This window comes from Morchella sextelata, assembly GCF_020137385.1.
Source record: "Morchella sextelata strain SCLS chromosome Unknown scls_26, whole genome shotgun sequence".
Lineage (NCBI taxonomy): Eukaryota > Fungi > Ascomycota > Pezizomycetes > Pezizales > Morchellaceae > Morchella > Morchella sextelata.
Genome location: NW_025408641.1, coordinates 249317 through 264763, shown reverse-complemented (window position 1 = coordinate 264763; position 15447 = coordinate 249317). Strand labels below are relative to the sequence as shown.

Below are 15447 nucleotides of genomic sequence, written 5' to 3'. Positions count from 1 at the left end.
TTCATGGGAGTTCGTTTTCGGGGAAAAAAATTAATTACCTAAGGGTAGGCGGTTCGCTGGCTGGCTGGGGGGGCTTTATTGGGAGTTTGTACACTTTGGGGAATTCGCGGCATTTTATATACTCTAAACCCTTCTTATTCCTTCATGTTCCCCTTCTATTTTACGTCTGGGAGTTTTTTCTTTCTCTTTCTCTATATATCTCTACCTTAGATTCCTGATTGATGAGCTAAAGCTTGGTTTGTTGTTTGTTTCCCCCTTTTTTTCTTTCTATCTTTTTGCTTTTTTTTCAACCAGGTATGATATCAATATTACAGTAACGTGTATGCTAGTTATGTTATTATATGGTAATGTCATATGGCAGGGAATTATGGAAATGGTAGGTTACCTAGGTTGGGGAGTAATGTCTAGAAAAATATGAAGTTTATTTTGGTTACGTTCCCTTTAGTCTCTTTGGTACTCTACTTTAGTTTAATTTGGCGAAAAAGGGAAAAATATGTGACATACCCTGCACTGCATGGAGGCGGGCCGGTTGATTACATGGTATGGAGATAGGTACATTTGCTAGGTGTTCCTCAGGAGACTTTTTGTAAAACTGGGCATATTGCAGGTTACAGACGCATCGGTGCGATCGTTGTACTAGGGTGTAGCGAAAAGTTATCAGAATCTGATAAGACAAATACACGTATTCACCGCAACATTCACTTATCAGATTCTGATCACTTACCCTCAACACCCGGTACTCTACTGACTAGTGTTAGCCCCCTCCAACCATCCTTGGCGCACAAATAATATTTCTAGCTAAGAACACACATGGGCGAGTGGTCTAATGGCTATCACTCGCCTTCCGGACACCGCGAGGTTAGGCCCGGCCTTCGATTACAGAAGGTCCACGGTTCAATCCAGGGGTGGGAGTAGTAGATTTCGCCCGGTGAAATCTGCAGTACTTTTTGTTCTTTTAGTGTATGAAAGAAGAGATAATAAATATGATGAGTGAGACCTGCACAAACCGAGTGGGATCAATTATAATATGTAATTAACGTTGGGAGCTTCCACCTCCATCCACCTCCATCCACCTCCCTCTAAACTTTGGGGGCTTCAATGGGGGCCTTCGGCCCCCTCCATCTCTTCAATTCATGGGACCTTTTTACTGCGCCGTAGATTTTGGTGGGCGGGCTGGTTGCCATGTAAGTAGGGGAGAGCACGCCGGGTAAGCGCAAAAGGTTTCGCAAATGGAGCCTTTACAGTACATATTAGATGGACAGGGAAGCTGGGGCGGGTCATGGATTGTCACTCGATGCTTTAGACAGGGGGTGGGAACGCCAAGGCCGATGGTTTGGACGTTGTGGTGCAGATTACGCACAGGTCAGCGGTTACGTGGCTGAACCAGGTCAAGCATATCTGTTAGGATTCTCAAACTGCATAAAACTAGGCTGCGGCACCATAGCAATCCAATCATCATCACTCCTCCATACTTGCATCAGAGCATAACCCATATATGATAGCGAGATCACGAACCCGAACAGCCTGAAAGCATGGGAACTTTTGTGTCTCTAACCACGGGAATGACTAGGGAAGTACAGAACTCAATTCGTATGTAGTTTCGATATCTCACTACAAGACCATTCCGCCATGGGCCGATAATAGAACAGGGCAAGTACGTATGTACATCCCAGTTTGGTAAATAAGAGTTGACATTTACCCGTATCTATCTATCTATCTAGAGTATACTCATGTCACCACCAGCACTACTGCTGCTCCTACTGTTGCAGTGTAACAACCGCCCACACATGCATGACCGCCGGGAGGTGCCTATCATCACGAACTATCACTCGGCCCATGGTACCCGTGCGGAGGAGCGGAACTGCACGTCTCCCTCGACGTCGGGCACGCTACGGGCGGCGGCCTCTTTTGCTTCTGTGACTTTTTCATTCTGCGGGGTGTCAGTTAGGGGAGGGGCATTGGCATAGATAGGAAAGCCGGAGTCACTCACAAGCATAGCCGTCTGCCCATCCACCCACAGCAGCGTCGCCCAATGGTCGTTCAGGATCGTCACAACCGCCGCCAACTACCCCCCACACCACATCAGCCACTTCACTCTCCCCCCAAACCACAAAGGAAACGCAAAAAAAAAAAAAGAAAGAAAAAAAATCTCACCGGATTCCCCACCCCCCGCATCCTCTCCCCCGCCTCATTCAACACGCCCACCATCTCCTCGGCGCCATTGACCATCTCCTCTACCCTCTCGCTGGTGCCCAGCAGTCCACCCAGCATCCCCTCCCGCTCCGCATCGACCGGCGCCGGCGCCCGCTCCTGCGCGCCGATGAACGCCTCGTACCAGTCCAGCACCTCCTCCATACGCGCCTGCTCGGCGGCCAGGCGGTCGAGCGCGCGATTGTGCGTGGCGGACTGCGCCTCGGCGGAGGATGTGGCGAGCGTGAGGTCGTTGATGGCGTCGCGGGCGGTGAGGAGGGTGGTGTCGCAGTTCCGGAGAAGGGCGCCGTGGGACGTGAATGTCTGTTTGTGGGCTTCGAGGGTGGCGGTCCAGTCTGTGGTTGCGTCTGAGAGGGAGGAGGTGGGGGTTAGGTACGTTGGGAGAGGGGGGAGAGGGGGGAAGGTGGAAGTGGTGGGGGTGGGTGGGTTGGCGGCGGTGCGGGGGAATGGGGGGACGGGGGGGATAGCGGAGAAGAGGGCGGTGGGGGGAGGTGCTTGTGCTGGTGCTAGAGTTGCGGTAGCTGTAGGAGCGGGGATTGATTTCGTCGCAGCTGTCTGAAACAAGCTTGCAGGGTCAGAAGGCGCTCCAGTATCAGTAGGAGAAACCAGGACATCAGCCTGCGGCAGGGCCGGGGCTTTTCCAAAAGTAAACTCCGTCGTAGCAGCAGCTGCTGTAGGTAATACACTCGAGAACACCCCTCCCGCAGGGGCAGGAGCGGCAGGTGTAGGTGTAGGAACAGCCTGCCCAAAAAGTGAGCTGCTACTAGAACCCGCCGAAGACGCAGGTGCAGCGTTCTGCGCCTGCCCAAAAAGCGTACTCCCACCAGAACCCGTCGAAGCTGCATTAACGGCCCCGAAGCCCGGCGGCCACCCCGCGGGTGTGGTAGAAGTGGTGGCAGCGGCATTGACGCTCCCGTGGCCTTGAGGTAGACCCGCTGGTGTAGTCGTATTGGTGGTTGTAGTCTGTGACAGGAATGCGGGAGGTACGGACTGAGCGGGCTGAGTGGGCGGGAGTGGTCGTTGTAACTCGTGCATGATGGCGGCTAGGTTTGCAAAGTCCGGGGCTATAATATCGGGAGTCGTAGTGGCAGTGTTAGGTGGTACTGGTGCAATGAATGGTTTGTATGTAGGAAGGGGGGGCGGAGTGGAGGGTGAGTTGAAGGGATTTGTGGTGGGTTGGTTGAAGGAGTTTGTGGCCGGTGGGTTGAAGGGGTTTTTGGGAGGTGCGGGCTGGCCAGCGGGAGGGATATGTTGCTTTATTCGTCGTATTAGTGAAGATATGTCTGTAGTTTCTGGGACTGTCGCAGGAGTAGCAGGAGTAGCAGTGGTGATTGTAGGTGCAACAAATGGATTGTATGTAGCAGGAGCATTAGTAGTGGTGATGCTAGGTGCAGCAAACGGATTATACGTAGCAGAAGGCGACGGCGTATTAAAGTGCCCCACAGCAGGCGCTGGCACCGCGGCGTTGGTAGTAGAAGCTGCGGCGAACGGGTTATACACCGGCGGCGCACCAAACGGATTATATCCCTTCGTCGCCCCCTGAAGCCGGTACGTCCAAACGGATTCACAGGAGGAGACTTATCGAACAGACCCACCGCCAGCCCCGGCGGCACCTGAGCAGCAGTAGGATACGACGGTGAAAAAGACGGATTATATACCGGCAGCGGCGGCGCGGACGCTGTCGCAAACGGGTTCACAAACGGCGCTCCAGAAGCATCTTTCGGCGCACTAAACGGGTTCGCCGCAGGTCCCCCGAATATGTTGGTCTTTGGAGCCTCTGAAAACGGCGAGCTGAATGGACTCGACGACGTCGACGCCGGCGGTCCCCCAAATACCGGCGGCGCAGGCCCGCCAAACAGCGGCGGGGCTGCTCCAGATCGCCCGCCGGCGCCCGCACGCACAGAGGGATTCTTACCCGCGCCGAAAGCTGTCGCAAACATGCTTCCGGAAGCAGTAGCGGCGCTTGTCTTTCGCGTTCCGAAGAGGCTGCCACTGCCAACAGCTGGGGTTGCCGTCACTGCATGCACCATAACCATAATCAGTATTAGAACAAAGAAACCCCACCCACCCCCCACCCCCAACCTCAACAACAACAGCACATGAACAAGAAAAAAAAACTACCATTCGTCTCCCCATACCCCTTCAGCGCCGCCGCCGGCGGACTCGACCCGGGGCTGCTGAACGTAAACTGCGTGGTGGATCCGGCTGGGCCCGGTGCGCCGGTGAGGGTTGGGAGCGCTTTTGGGTTGTTGATTTTGGATTTTGGGGTTATTATCTTGCGGCCGGGTGGGGGGGTGAAGTTGCGGCCGGACATTGTGGTGGTGGTGGTGGTGGTGGTGGTGGTACTAGTTGTATGTAGAATTGAGAAGAGGTAGAGGTAGAGAGGGTAGCTAGGGAAGGGGGGTAGAGAAAAGGAAGGGGGGGGGAGTACGCTTTGTCCGTGTTTGTGGGGGAAGGGGGGCGCTCACTATATATCACTATCACCTGTCCACTGTAGTTTGCTAGCTAGCCAGCGCTGGGCCTCGAAGCTTGTTTGTGCCGTTGTGTTACAGCCCGAGTGATGGGCTGTGATGCAGGTGTTTCTCAAGGCCTATTTATCCATCCAAGCTACCTAATCCACCGGAGTACTAAAAAAGTTGGTCTTCTGCACTCACTATATACACACACCCCTCGCGAGGATAATAATTCTATATATCAAAAAGGCCCGACCCCTATAGTAGTCTTCTACCGGCCAGCCATTGAATGGAGCTTCCAACTTCAATAAAAGCGATAAGGTGAACGGCACTAGCCCACCTATTATCCTTGGCGCGCGCACTGCCGTCTAAATATCACTTCCAGCCGGGAAACATACTGAACGCCGAGATAGTCTGTCTTCCTATGGTACAGGTTCAATCCCAGGGTGGGAGGGGTGGGAGTAGTGGATTTCGACCTTCCGGCGAGAATCTGTGTTGTTTTCGTGGATAATTAGATTAAGAATCTACTGTTTTTTGTACAAAATGGAAAACGTTTTGCTATACCCTAGCCCTATATCCGACCCTGATCATGGGGAGAGGGGGGGGAGACCAAATAATGAGCAAGAAGCCAAGATAACCGTTCAAGCCGCAATCACAGGGCCGGCCAGTCAGCAATCCACTCGATATCACACCTAACCCACGAGGCCTCCCCCAGGCCGAGTGCCACCAAGCCCCAGAAAGAAAGAAAAAAAATGTCATTAAATATAAACACAAAAAGTCTTGCCGGAGAGTATGCTTTTCAGGGTGGTGAGTGCCATTTATTACACATAACGCCGGTATAGACTCCCACCCCTCGGAGCTGAACACATGACCTACTGATGGCCATGGGGACTCAACCCGCTCGGTGTCCTCCGTTGACGAGGCGAGGCGTCTACCACTATAGACCACGCTCGCCCACACAATTGTCAATGGCCCGGAAGTAATACTTAAGGGAGTGAAGGCAAAGCGACACCTAACCCTGTAATCACAATCTACATATCACCACGTATATCATGACCCACTGCATGGCCACCCTTTCGTTTCTTTTTAAGCTGGATCCCCGGATGACTGGTAATGTATAAATTGGAAAACGTTTTACTAAACACTAGCCCTCTATCCGGGCCCTGACCATGAATTAAGATCCACTCGATCATCGACACCACACCTAGTCCCCCCCCGTCCGCCCCCCTCCCCCGGGATCATGGAAGACTCAACCGGCCCACTCGGTGTTTCCCCCACGAACACTCGCCCACATAATGTTCAGCGGCCCATGCAATACTTGAACGGGGGTGAGACAGGTAAGAATATGTTTCGCCAAACCTAACCCTACACTTGGCCGTTGGATCCCTGGGAATCCGACTACATGTACATACATGAAAGGGCAAGATGAGCTATGCAGTCTCCGGCCGGAGGCGAGAAGATGGATTTGCGTGGCGGAATTAAAGGGCACGGTACGTACCAGTACTCGATTACTAAACCGATAGGCGATAGGAACTAATGAAGGATATAATTATGAAATTTCAAAACCTCAAATTTCTCCATTGGAGCCTACACGCCGCAGTTGCTAGTAGTGGGGATGGGGGGGGGGGGGGGTGTGGGTGTTGGGTGTTGGGTGCGTGTGGCTGGTTTTCGGGTGTACGTGGTGTTGGGCTCGTATAGGCGAGCTGTCGTGCCAGCACCTGTTACTGCTATGTCGATACTTGTCCGATTAATCCGTGACTGTATAGCTACATGAAGTAGTTAGACTCCTTGCCGAGACAAGAATCAAGTAACTATGTACATTCTCGTGCTACTTGTCAACTTGATGAAAATCCTACCTTTTAGAGAAGCCGGTTTATGGCCAGCGAGTGATAGTCCTATGACCAACCATAATTCTCTCGGGGATGTAAAGGGCAGGTAACTCCATGTAGGAATCGCTACATGTAGCTAGGTGGGTGTATGTAGGCTTCAGTGTAGATATATATATTCCATTGCCTTTAAAAATCTACTTTTAGCACCCACCAGCTCACGAGGCAAAAACCCGCGCCAGCACAACCTACATGACAAGAACCTAGCCGCCACCACAATTGTCCGAGTGACAGTCTGTGAAGCAACCACCACTAAAAAACCAAGAAAGAATGTAAAAACAGAGCGAGAAAAAAAAAGACGTGTACGCCGCCGCCCCCCCACCCCATCCCAGACATAATAATAATAAAAAAGGCCATAAAAAAAAGAGTAGAAAAGAAGAAGTCCATAGATAGGCTGCTGGCTATGCGACGTAGACATAGACGTTATCTTCCACGCGCTCCATGTACTCTTTATCAATCAACCTACACCGCCGCACACCCATTAGCCCCCCTCCCCCTCCCAGAAAGAAAGCAAGCAAAAAAAACATACCTCTCAATATTCCGCTTGATATCGGCCACCTCCAACACGCCCCTATTCTTCGTCTGCTCAATGACCATCCCCACAAGCTCCGAATGCCTCACCTTCTTCCTCCCCTTCATGATGCGTATCACCGCCGCCTGCGTCTCATACTGCCGATCCCTCGCCACGCCCTCATGCGTCTCGCGGTTCTCCTCCTTCGTCTCCTTGAGCTGGATCTGGTTAATCTTGACGCGAAACTTCCCATCACTGAACGCCGTATTGACCACAAACCGATCCGCCGGCCCGACATCGCGGCCGCGCGGGCTCTTCGCGAGAACACGGTGCTTCGCGCACGCCAGCGACTGCAGCGTGCGCGCCAGCTGGTCACTCGGCAGCCCCGTCGCCTCCAGCAGGTCCGCGAACGACAGCGGCGTGCCGGCCGGCACGTCGTTGAACAGCAGGAGCACGACGGCCTGGAAGGCCGAGAGCACGAGCTCCTTGTTGCCCTTCGGGAAGGCGGCCTTGAGGACGCAGTGGGAGAGGTTGTGGCGCCACACGAGCTTGCGCCCCGAGTGCTTGCTGACGTAGAAGGCCTCGAAGGCCTTGGTGTACGCCGCGATGTCGTTCGGGATGCTGATGGGCACCTCGGGGTACGATGGCCAGGCCGCCTGGCTGAGGATGTTGACGTAGAGGTCGACGTCGTGCGCCGCGCTGCTGCCGCGGGACTTGAACGAGGCGACGGCCTCGCGCGAGAGGTCGACGTCCTTGAACATGCCCTCGAGGTTGTGCGTGAAGCCCGCGCCGCACTCGGTCTTGAGCTTCGTGATCATCATGCGCTCGGCATCGGCGCTGGCGCTGCGGCCCATCAGCAGGCGCCGCGCAAGGTCCTTCTTGTAGAAGGCCTCGAACACGTCCTTGCCCTGGATGAAGCGGAACAGGTCCAGCACCCACTCGAGCATGAACGCGAGCTGCGCGTCGTCGTCGCCGGCGTGCGCGGCGAGCGCACACATCTCCGGCGACGTCGTGGCCGGCAGCCCCTTGGTCCCCGTGCGCAGCAGCAGGTCGACGAACTTCGCGATCATCTCGGCGGGCTTGCTGTTTGCGGCCGTGGAGGCGCCGGGCCGCCGCGCGTTGATGAACTTTGCGAACGACTCGCGCAGCGCGTAGCTGAGCGTCTCGCACTTGTGGAAGCTGTGCGCCTGCAGCTGGTCGAGCGCGTGCTTGAACTGCAGCAGCCGCGGCACCATCTCCTCCGTGCGCTCGTCGTCCTGCACGATCGCCGTGCCGGTGGCGGTGATGTGCGCCTCCCACGCGGGGCGCAGCGCGTCGCCCGCGGACCCGACGCGCGACAGCAGCGTGTACAGGAGGGCCAGGGAGTGCTGCTGGCGCGCCGTGAGCAGCTCGCCGACGGCGCTCTTGTCGGTCAGGATGGCGAGGCGCTTGCGCACCATCTCGTCCTCGATGACGGCGATGAGGTCGCGCTTCGTCGACTGCTCGAGCGCGAAGCGGTCGCAGCGGGCGGTCTCGCGGTCGAGCTGCGCGGACGTGGTGTGCAGGTAGGTGCCGAGGGACTGGCTGGCCGACTCGGCGGCCGCGAGCTGCGAGAAGTACGTGCGCGAGAAGGTGATGAATTGCGGCTCGAAGGCGTGGTTGTACATGCCCAGGTTGGAGATCATGCGGACGCAGGAGAGGAGGAGCGGGGTGTTGTGGGGTTGGGCGGCGCCGTCGGTGCGGCGGTCGGTGTCGATGAGGGCGAAGATGCCGCGGAGGAAGAGCGGCTCGAGGGTGGCGTCGGTGGCGATGTGCTTGCGGAAGATGTCGAGGCCGATGGCCTCAATGGGCTTCTCCTTGGCCGAGGGGAGCAGATACGACCGGTCCAGGTACAGGAATATCGACCGAATCATCCCCTGTGAAGCAAATCACGTTAGCAAACCCGCCCCCCCCCCCCCAAACCACCGTCATCCCCCACCCCCCCCAATATCAGAAACTCACCAACTGCTCATTCCACTTCCTCCACGCCTTCTCCACCTCCTTCACCACCTCTCCCCCGACCCCCACATCCCCCTTCAGCCTCCCACCCACATACCCATCCATGCGTCTCCTCAGCCTCTCCGCCAGCTGCTGGCCCCTCTCCGCACGGCATATGTTCTCCACGCCACGATACAGCTCCTCCAGGCTCGCCGCGATCTTCACGCCGCCAAAGATCGACCCCAGCGCGGCGTCAAGTGCCCCCCACGTCGTGTTGAAGTAGGCGTCGGGGTCGCCGCGGTTCGGCTTGCGCAGGTTCTTGATCTGCAGCTTGCGCGCGCCGGCGTGCGGCTGGAACGGCGGCGGGCGCGGCGTGGGCGTGGGCGGCGGGCTGGCCGTGAGGTCTATGATTGTTGGTGCGGCGCTGGCCTTGGTGGCGGCGGCGGTGGTGGTGCTGGGGAAGTTGAGCATTGTGGCTTGCGTGACTATGGTGGTGGGGGTGGTGGTGGTGGGAGGGGCGGGGGTGCTGGTCTTGGAACGGGGGCGTTTGGGCGTGGGGTGGATGTCGGATTTGAAGAGTGTTGGGATGGTGGGTTGCGGGAAGGGGGTGGTGGTTGTGGTGGCTGTGGTGGTGGGCGGCGATTGCTTTCGCTTCTTGCTGGGTGGGGGCGCGGCGTCACGGACGGTGGTGGGTGCCTTTTCGGGCATGCGGGCTCCGCGAGGGGGATTGGCGGAGGTGGAGGTGGAGGTGGAGGTGGAGGTGAGGTGGTGATGGGTGATGGGTGATGGTGGAGGTGGTGTAGATGTAGTTATGGATGCAGGTAGATGTAGATAGTGGGTGGGTGTGGATGAATGGATGAATTGATGGATGAATTGATGATGATGGTGGTGTGTAGTGGTGGTGGTGATGGTGATGGTGATGGTGATGGTGATGGTGATGGTGGGGGAGAGGGGGAGTGAGAGAGAGGGGATGTGTGGGTATTATTAAGGCCCCAGGACCTGTCTCTCAGTGCGGTGTGTGGTGTCTGTGTGCAGCATGTGTGTCTGTCTGTCTGTCGGTCTGTCTGCGTGCAGATGATGTAGACATCAACCTGCGGAGTTAACAAGGAGTTATCTCTGCATACGGTCAGACCCACCACCACCACCCACCACCCCCACCATCCACTCCACACACCCACCTACACAAGAGAACCCAGAGCTAGATAGAGCTCGACTCAACACCATGGGTGGGTGCGTGAGGTGTAGTTTTGCAAACGTGTATAATAGTTACATGTAGGTATTCCCCTCGAGAGCTACATAGAGCATTGAGCAGCGGGAATCGGGAAAAGACCACCACCATCGGCTGGCTGGGTGGCTGCCAGGCTCACCTCATCCATCCACTATCACGAATTGCAGCCGCGGAATTGCTACAGACTGATGGTCAGACAGACAGACAAACAACATGTAGAGTCCGGAGTCGAAGTCCTACTGAATGGCAGTGGGCATGTAGGTATGTATATGGGCGGTGGGTATAGGTCTGTCTGTCTGTCTGTCTGTCTGTCTGCAACGGCAATTGCCCACACTGTCCAGGGCCGATACATCCTATCCACTCTCATCACGGCCCCTCACCCTGTAGACACTCACCCTCCTCGCCCCATAGGTATCCAATCCAGGTATTCGGGTGTTCAGGTATTCACACTTTCTACTTTCTGAGACACACCCGGCAGCGTAGCACAAAGACGCCCCGCCAAGCTTCGCGAAAAAGCAAGCAAGCAACGCTCTCTCGCTCCCTCCCCGGTCACTGTTCTTGCTCCCCGGTCTCAACACTTGCACTCGAGCCTCATGTAGCTCTCACAAACACTGTCAACCACCACCGAACAACAGCCCACAACCCAACACTGCGCTCTCTCTACACCTCCCACCAAGCGGAAAAGGATACAAAAGAAGGACAGAAAAAGGAAAGAACGCGACACCACAATGTCAGACCTCCGTAACTGGGTATCCGACAACATCATCAAGGTCAGTACTGCCCTCCCTCTCATCTGCTGTCATTCCCTCCCCCCCCCTCTCAGTCCCTCCCTCCCTCTCCCCCCCTCTCAGTCCCTCCCTCCCTCTCCCCCCTCTCAGTCCCTCCCTCCCTCTCCCCCCCCTCTCAGTCCCTCCCCCCTCTCAGTCCCTCCCCCCTCTCAGTCCCCCTCCCCACAATGGCAAACACCCCACTAACCCACCACCCCCCGCCCCCAGTTCTCCGGCGCCGCAGACCCCACAATCGTCGACTTCATCATCGCCTCCGCCACCACCGCAAAGTCGCCCACAGCGCTCAACGACACGCTCTCGGCCTTCCTCGACGGCGCCAGCGCCACCGACACCCGCCGCTTCACCTCAGACCTCTTCCAGCGCGTCGCCCGCAAGCCCTCCACCTCCTCCACCTCCAGCAGCACCGGCAAACGCCCGCCGCCCGAGAAGAAGAAGAAGTATGCGCTGCTGGCCATGGAGGACGACGACGGCGACGCGGCGATGATGCCGCCGCCGCCGCCAACATCTACATCGACGCGGGAAAAGAGCAGCAAGGAGAAGCGCCGGGAGAGCAGGAAGGAGGAGCGCCGCGAGCGGGAGTCGTCGGGCCGTGATAAGGAGCGGGACAGGGACCGCCGGGACGACAAGGACAAGGACAAAGACAAGGACCGCCGCACAAAGCGCATCCGCCGCAAAGACACCGCCGACGACGACGACCGCTGGGGCGACGAGGAGCTCTCGGAACATGACTACCCCCCCTCCGACGACGATGCCGCCGCCCGCTCCCCGACCCACGACCAGCCCCCCAGCAAGCGTGCCCGCGTCGACAACGAGGACGACGCCGAGGCGCTCGACGACGAGGAGCTCGCCGAGCTCAACCGCATCCGCGACATCAAGGAGCGCGACGAGTTTGCAAAGCGCCTCAAGGACAAGGACGACCAGAAGACCAAGAAGCTCGTCGAGGACCGGTCGTCGACCAAAGACGGCAAGCTCCTCGCGCAGCGGCGCGCCCTCGCCGACGACGCCACGGCCCGCAGCGCCGCCCTGCCCGACCTGCGCGAGCGCTCGCGGCAGGAGTATCTCAAGAAGCGGGAGCTGGAGCGGCTGGCGCTGCTGCGCAAGGAGGTGGCCGAGGAGCAGCAGGAGCTGCGCACGAACCCCGACCTGACGCGGCGCGAGAAGGAGGAGTTTGCAAAGAACAAGGAGATCCTGCGGCTGGCGGAGGAGCGGCTGCGCGTCGACGACCACCTGGACGGGTACATGCTGCCCGAGGACTACATCACGGAGAAGGGCAAGATCGACGTGCGCAAGAAGGAGGCGGCGCTGTACGAGCGGTACGTGGAGCGCGGCGACGACGGCCAGGAGCGCTTCGTGACTGAGCAGGAGGAGTGGGAGCAGCACCAGGCCGAGAAGGCGCGCGCGCAGGTGCGCCGCAGCGAGCGCGTCGACGAGGGCGAGTACGAGTATGTGTTTGACGACTCGCAGCAGCTGAGGTTTGTGCTGGAGAACACGGACGTCGACAGCAACTCGGTCTTCACGAGCAAGGAGCAGCAGCAGATGGAGCAGCAGCTCAAGGCGGCCGAGAGCAGGGCGAAGAGCATCGACGAGACGCGCAAGTCGCTGCCCATCTACGAGTGGCGCCAGCGCTTCCTCGCCGCCGTCGAGCAGTACCAGGTGCTCATCATCGTCGGCGAGACGGGGTCCGGCAAGACCACGCAGCTGCCGCAGTACCTGCACGAGGCCGGGTACACGCAGGGCGGGCTCAAGGTGGGCTGCACGCAGCCCCGCCGAGTCGCCGCCATGTCCGTGGCCGCGCGCGTGGCCGAGGAGATGGGCGTCAAGGTCGGCAACGAGGTGGGCTACTCGATCCGCTTCGAGGACTCGACCTCCGACAAGACGGTGCTCAAGTACATGACCGACGGCATGCTGCTGCGCGAGTTCCTCACCGAGCCCGACCTCGGCGGCTACTCGGCGCTCATGATCGACGAGGCGCACGAGCGCACGCTCTCCACCGACATCCTCTTCGGGCTCGTCAAGGACATTGCGCGCTTCCGGCCCGAGCTCAAGCTGCTCATCTCGTCGGCCACCATGGACGCGCAGAAGTTCTCACGGTACTTTGACGACGCGCCCATCTTCAACATCCCCGGCCGCCGCTACCCCGTCGACGTGCACTACACGCAGCAGCCCGAGGCAAACTACCTCAACGCCGCCATCACCACAATCTTCCAGATCCACACCACCACGCCGCCGCAGGGCGACATCCTCGTCTTCCTCACGGGCCAGGACGAGATCGACGCCGCCGAGCAGAACCTCCAGGAGACGTGCCGCAAGCTCGGAAACAAGATCCGCGAGATGATCATCTGCCCCATCTACGCCAACCTGCCCTCGGAGCTGCAGGCAAAGATCTTCGAGCCCACGCCCGCCGGCGCGCGCAAGGTCGTCCTCGCGACAAACATCGCGGAGACGTCCCTCACCATCGACGGCATCGTCTACGTCATCGACCCGGGCTTCGTCAAGGAGAACGTCTACAACCCGCGCACCGGCATGGAGTCCCTCGTCGTGACCCCCTGCTCCCGCGCGGCCGCCAAACAGCGGATGGGGCGTGCGGGCCGTGTCGGCCCGGGCAAGTGCTTCCGCCTCTACACGAAATGGGCCTACCAGAACGAGCTCGACGAGAACACCACCCCCGAGATCCAGCGCACGAACCTCAACAGCGTAGTCCTCCTGCTCAAGTCACTGGGCATCAACGACCTCATCGAGTTCGACTTCATGGACCCGCCGCCGGCCGAGACGCTCATCAGGGCACTCGAGAACCTGTACGCCCTCGGCGCACTCAACGACAAGGGCGAGCTGACCAAGATCGGCCGGCAGATGGCCGAGTTCCCGACAGACCCCATGCTCGCCAAGTCCATCCTCGCGGCCGCCACCTACGGCTGCGTCGAGGAGGTGCTCTCCATCATCGCCATGCTCGGCGAGTCCTCGTCGCTCTTCTACCGCCCCAAGGACAAGAAGTTCCACGCGGACCAGGCGCGCGCGCGCTTCACGAGCAAGGACGGCGGCGACCACGTCACGCTGCTCAACATCTGGAACCAGTGGGTCGACACCAACTTCTCGTACGTGTGGGCGCGCGAGAACTTTCTGCAGTTCCGGTCGCTGGGGCGGGCTAGGGACGTGCGCGATCAGCTGCATCGGCTGTGTGAGCGCGTGGAGGTGGAGGTGGTGGCGTGCGGCGGCACGAGTAATGTGTTGCCGGTGCAGAAGGCGATTACGGCGGGGTTCTTCCCGAATGCGGCGCGGCTGCAGAGGGGCGGCGATACGTATCGCACGGTGAAGAATGGGCAGACGGTGCATGTGCATCCGAGTAGTTGCTTGTTTGAGGTCAACCCGAAGTGGCTGATTTATTATGAGCTGGTGTTGACGAGTGAGTTCTTCTTCTTCTTCTTCCTTCTTCCTTCTAGTAGTAGTAGTAGTAGTAGTAGTAGTAGTTGTGCTAATATAGCGGACGTGGACAGGCAAGGAGTTTATGCGCAACGTGATGCCGCTGCAGCCCGAATGGCTCGTCGAGGTGGCGCCGCACTACCACAAGAAGAAGGACCTGGAGACGCTGGGCACGAACAAGAAGATGCCGAAGGGGCAGGGCGCGCCGGCGGAGAAATAGCTGTTGTTGGGTGCGTGCGGGACTGACTTTGGGTGGTTAACGAGTGATGGGATATGACCTGTGGAGTAAAAAAATGTAGAATTAATATTATATTGTAACTGATAGAAAGAGAGAGGTGGAAAGGTACATAACGAGATAGTGTGTGGTCTGCGGTGTGTGGTCTGCGGTGTGTGGTCTGCGGTGTGTGGTCTGCGGTCTGTGGTCTGTGGTGTTGGGGCGGAGGTGGTTGCGGCGGCGGCGGCGGCGGCGGCGGCGGCGGCTTGGCGAGTGTTCATGGGGTATCACTCGTGTGCCAAGCAAGCGCTAGAAGCCGCATCCCCGGCCGGGGAGGGGAATTGAATTAAAGTGCTGTTTAGAATTGATCAAGTGCGGTCATGAAATATCACTCGGTCTATCGGCAGAGACAGAATTTCTTTTTTTTTTTTTTGGTTTAATTCATTAATTCGGCAGACACAGAAACCTAGAAGCAATTTTTATTCTTCCGGCATCACTGTATAATATGCCGTGCGCCATGAGCTATGCAAGAGGTATAAGCGAAAATATGACATGTATCCACATCCCAAACATAAAGAACCGTAAATCATCCGCTGCCCTCTTTCTCGACTCCTCTTAAGCTCTAACCAGCCCCTGCCGCCCCACCGACCATTTATTTAGGCCGCCTTATGGCGCTCCCGGTCCCTTTCCTTATGGTGCCCAATATCCGTCCTCTCATCCTTCCGGTTTGCGGCTTCCACTTCCAAGGCTCCAGCCCAGCGTCAGTAGAAACCTTGAACCGGT

The 15447-nt window shown here is 57.8% G+C and overlaps 3 protein-coding genes across 3 annotated transcripts; 1 reads left to right on the top strand and 2 right to left on the bottom strand.

The window, feature by feature from the left end:
- Positions 1-1825: 1825 nt before the first annotated feature.
- H6S33_008331 (uncharacterized protein) lies at positions 1826-4525 on the bottom strand (the record flags this gene model as incomplete). Its single annotated transcript, XM_044839962.1, has 5 exons — positions 1826-1930; positions 1991-2065; positions 2155-3750; positions 3807-4228; positions 4333-4525. 5 exons carry the CDS (start codon positions 4523-4525, stop codon positions 1826-1828), a joined length of 2391 nt encoding a protein of 796 aa, XP_044687876.1.
- Positions 4526-6951: 2426 nt separating this feature from the next.
- Positions 6952-9725, bottom strand: H6S33_008330 (uncharacterized protein; the record flags this gene model as incomplete). The annotated part of the gene is made up of 3 exons (XM_044839961.1): positions 6952-7012; positions 7080-8956; positions 9042-9725. 3 exons carry the CDS (start codon positions 9723-9725, stop codon positions 6952-6954), a joined length of 2622 nt encoding a protein of 873 aa, XP_044687875.1.
- A 1248-nt stretch (positions 9726-10973) lies between these two features.
- Positions 10974-14670, top strand: H6S33_008329 (uncharacterized protein; the record flags this gene model as incomplete). Its single annotated transcript, XM_044839960.1, has 3 exons — positions 10974-11015; positions 11241-14433; positions 14525-14670. 3 exons carry the CDS (start codon positions 10974-10976, stop codon positions 14668-14670), a joined length of 3381 nt encoding a protein of 1126 aa, XP_044687874.1.
- Between the last annotated feature and the right edge of the window lie 777 nt (positions 14671-15447).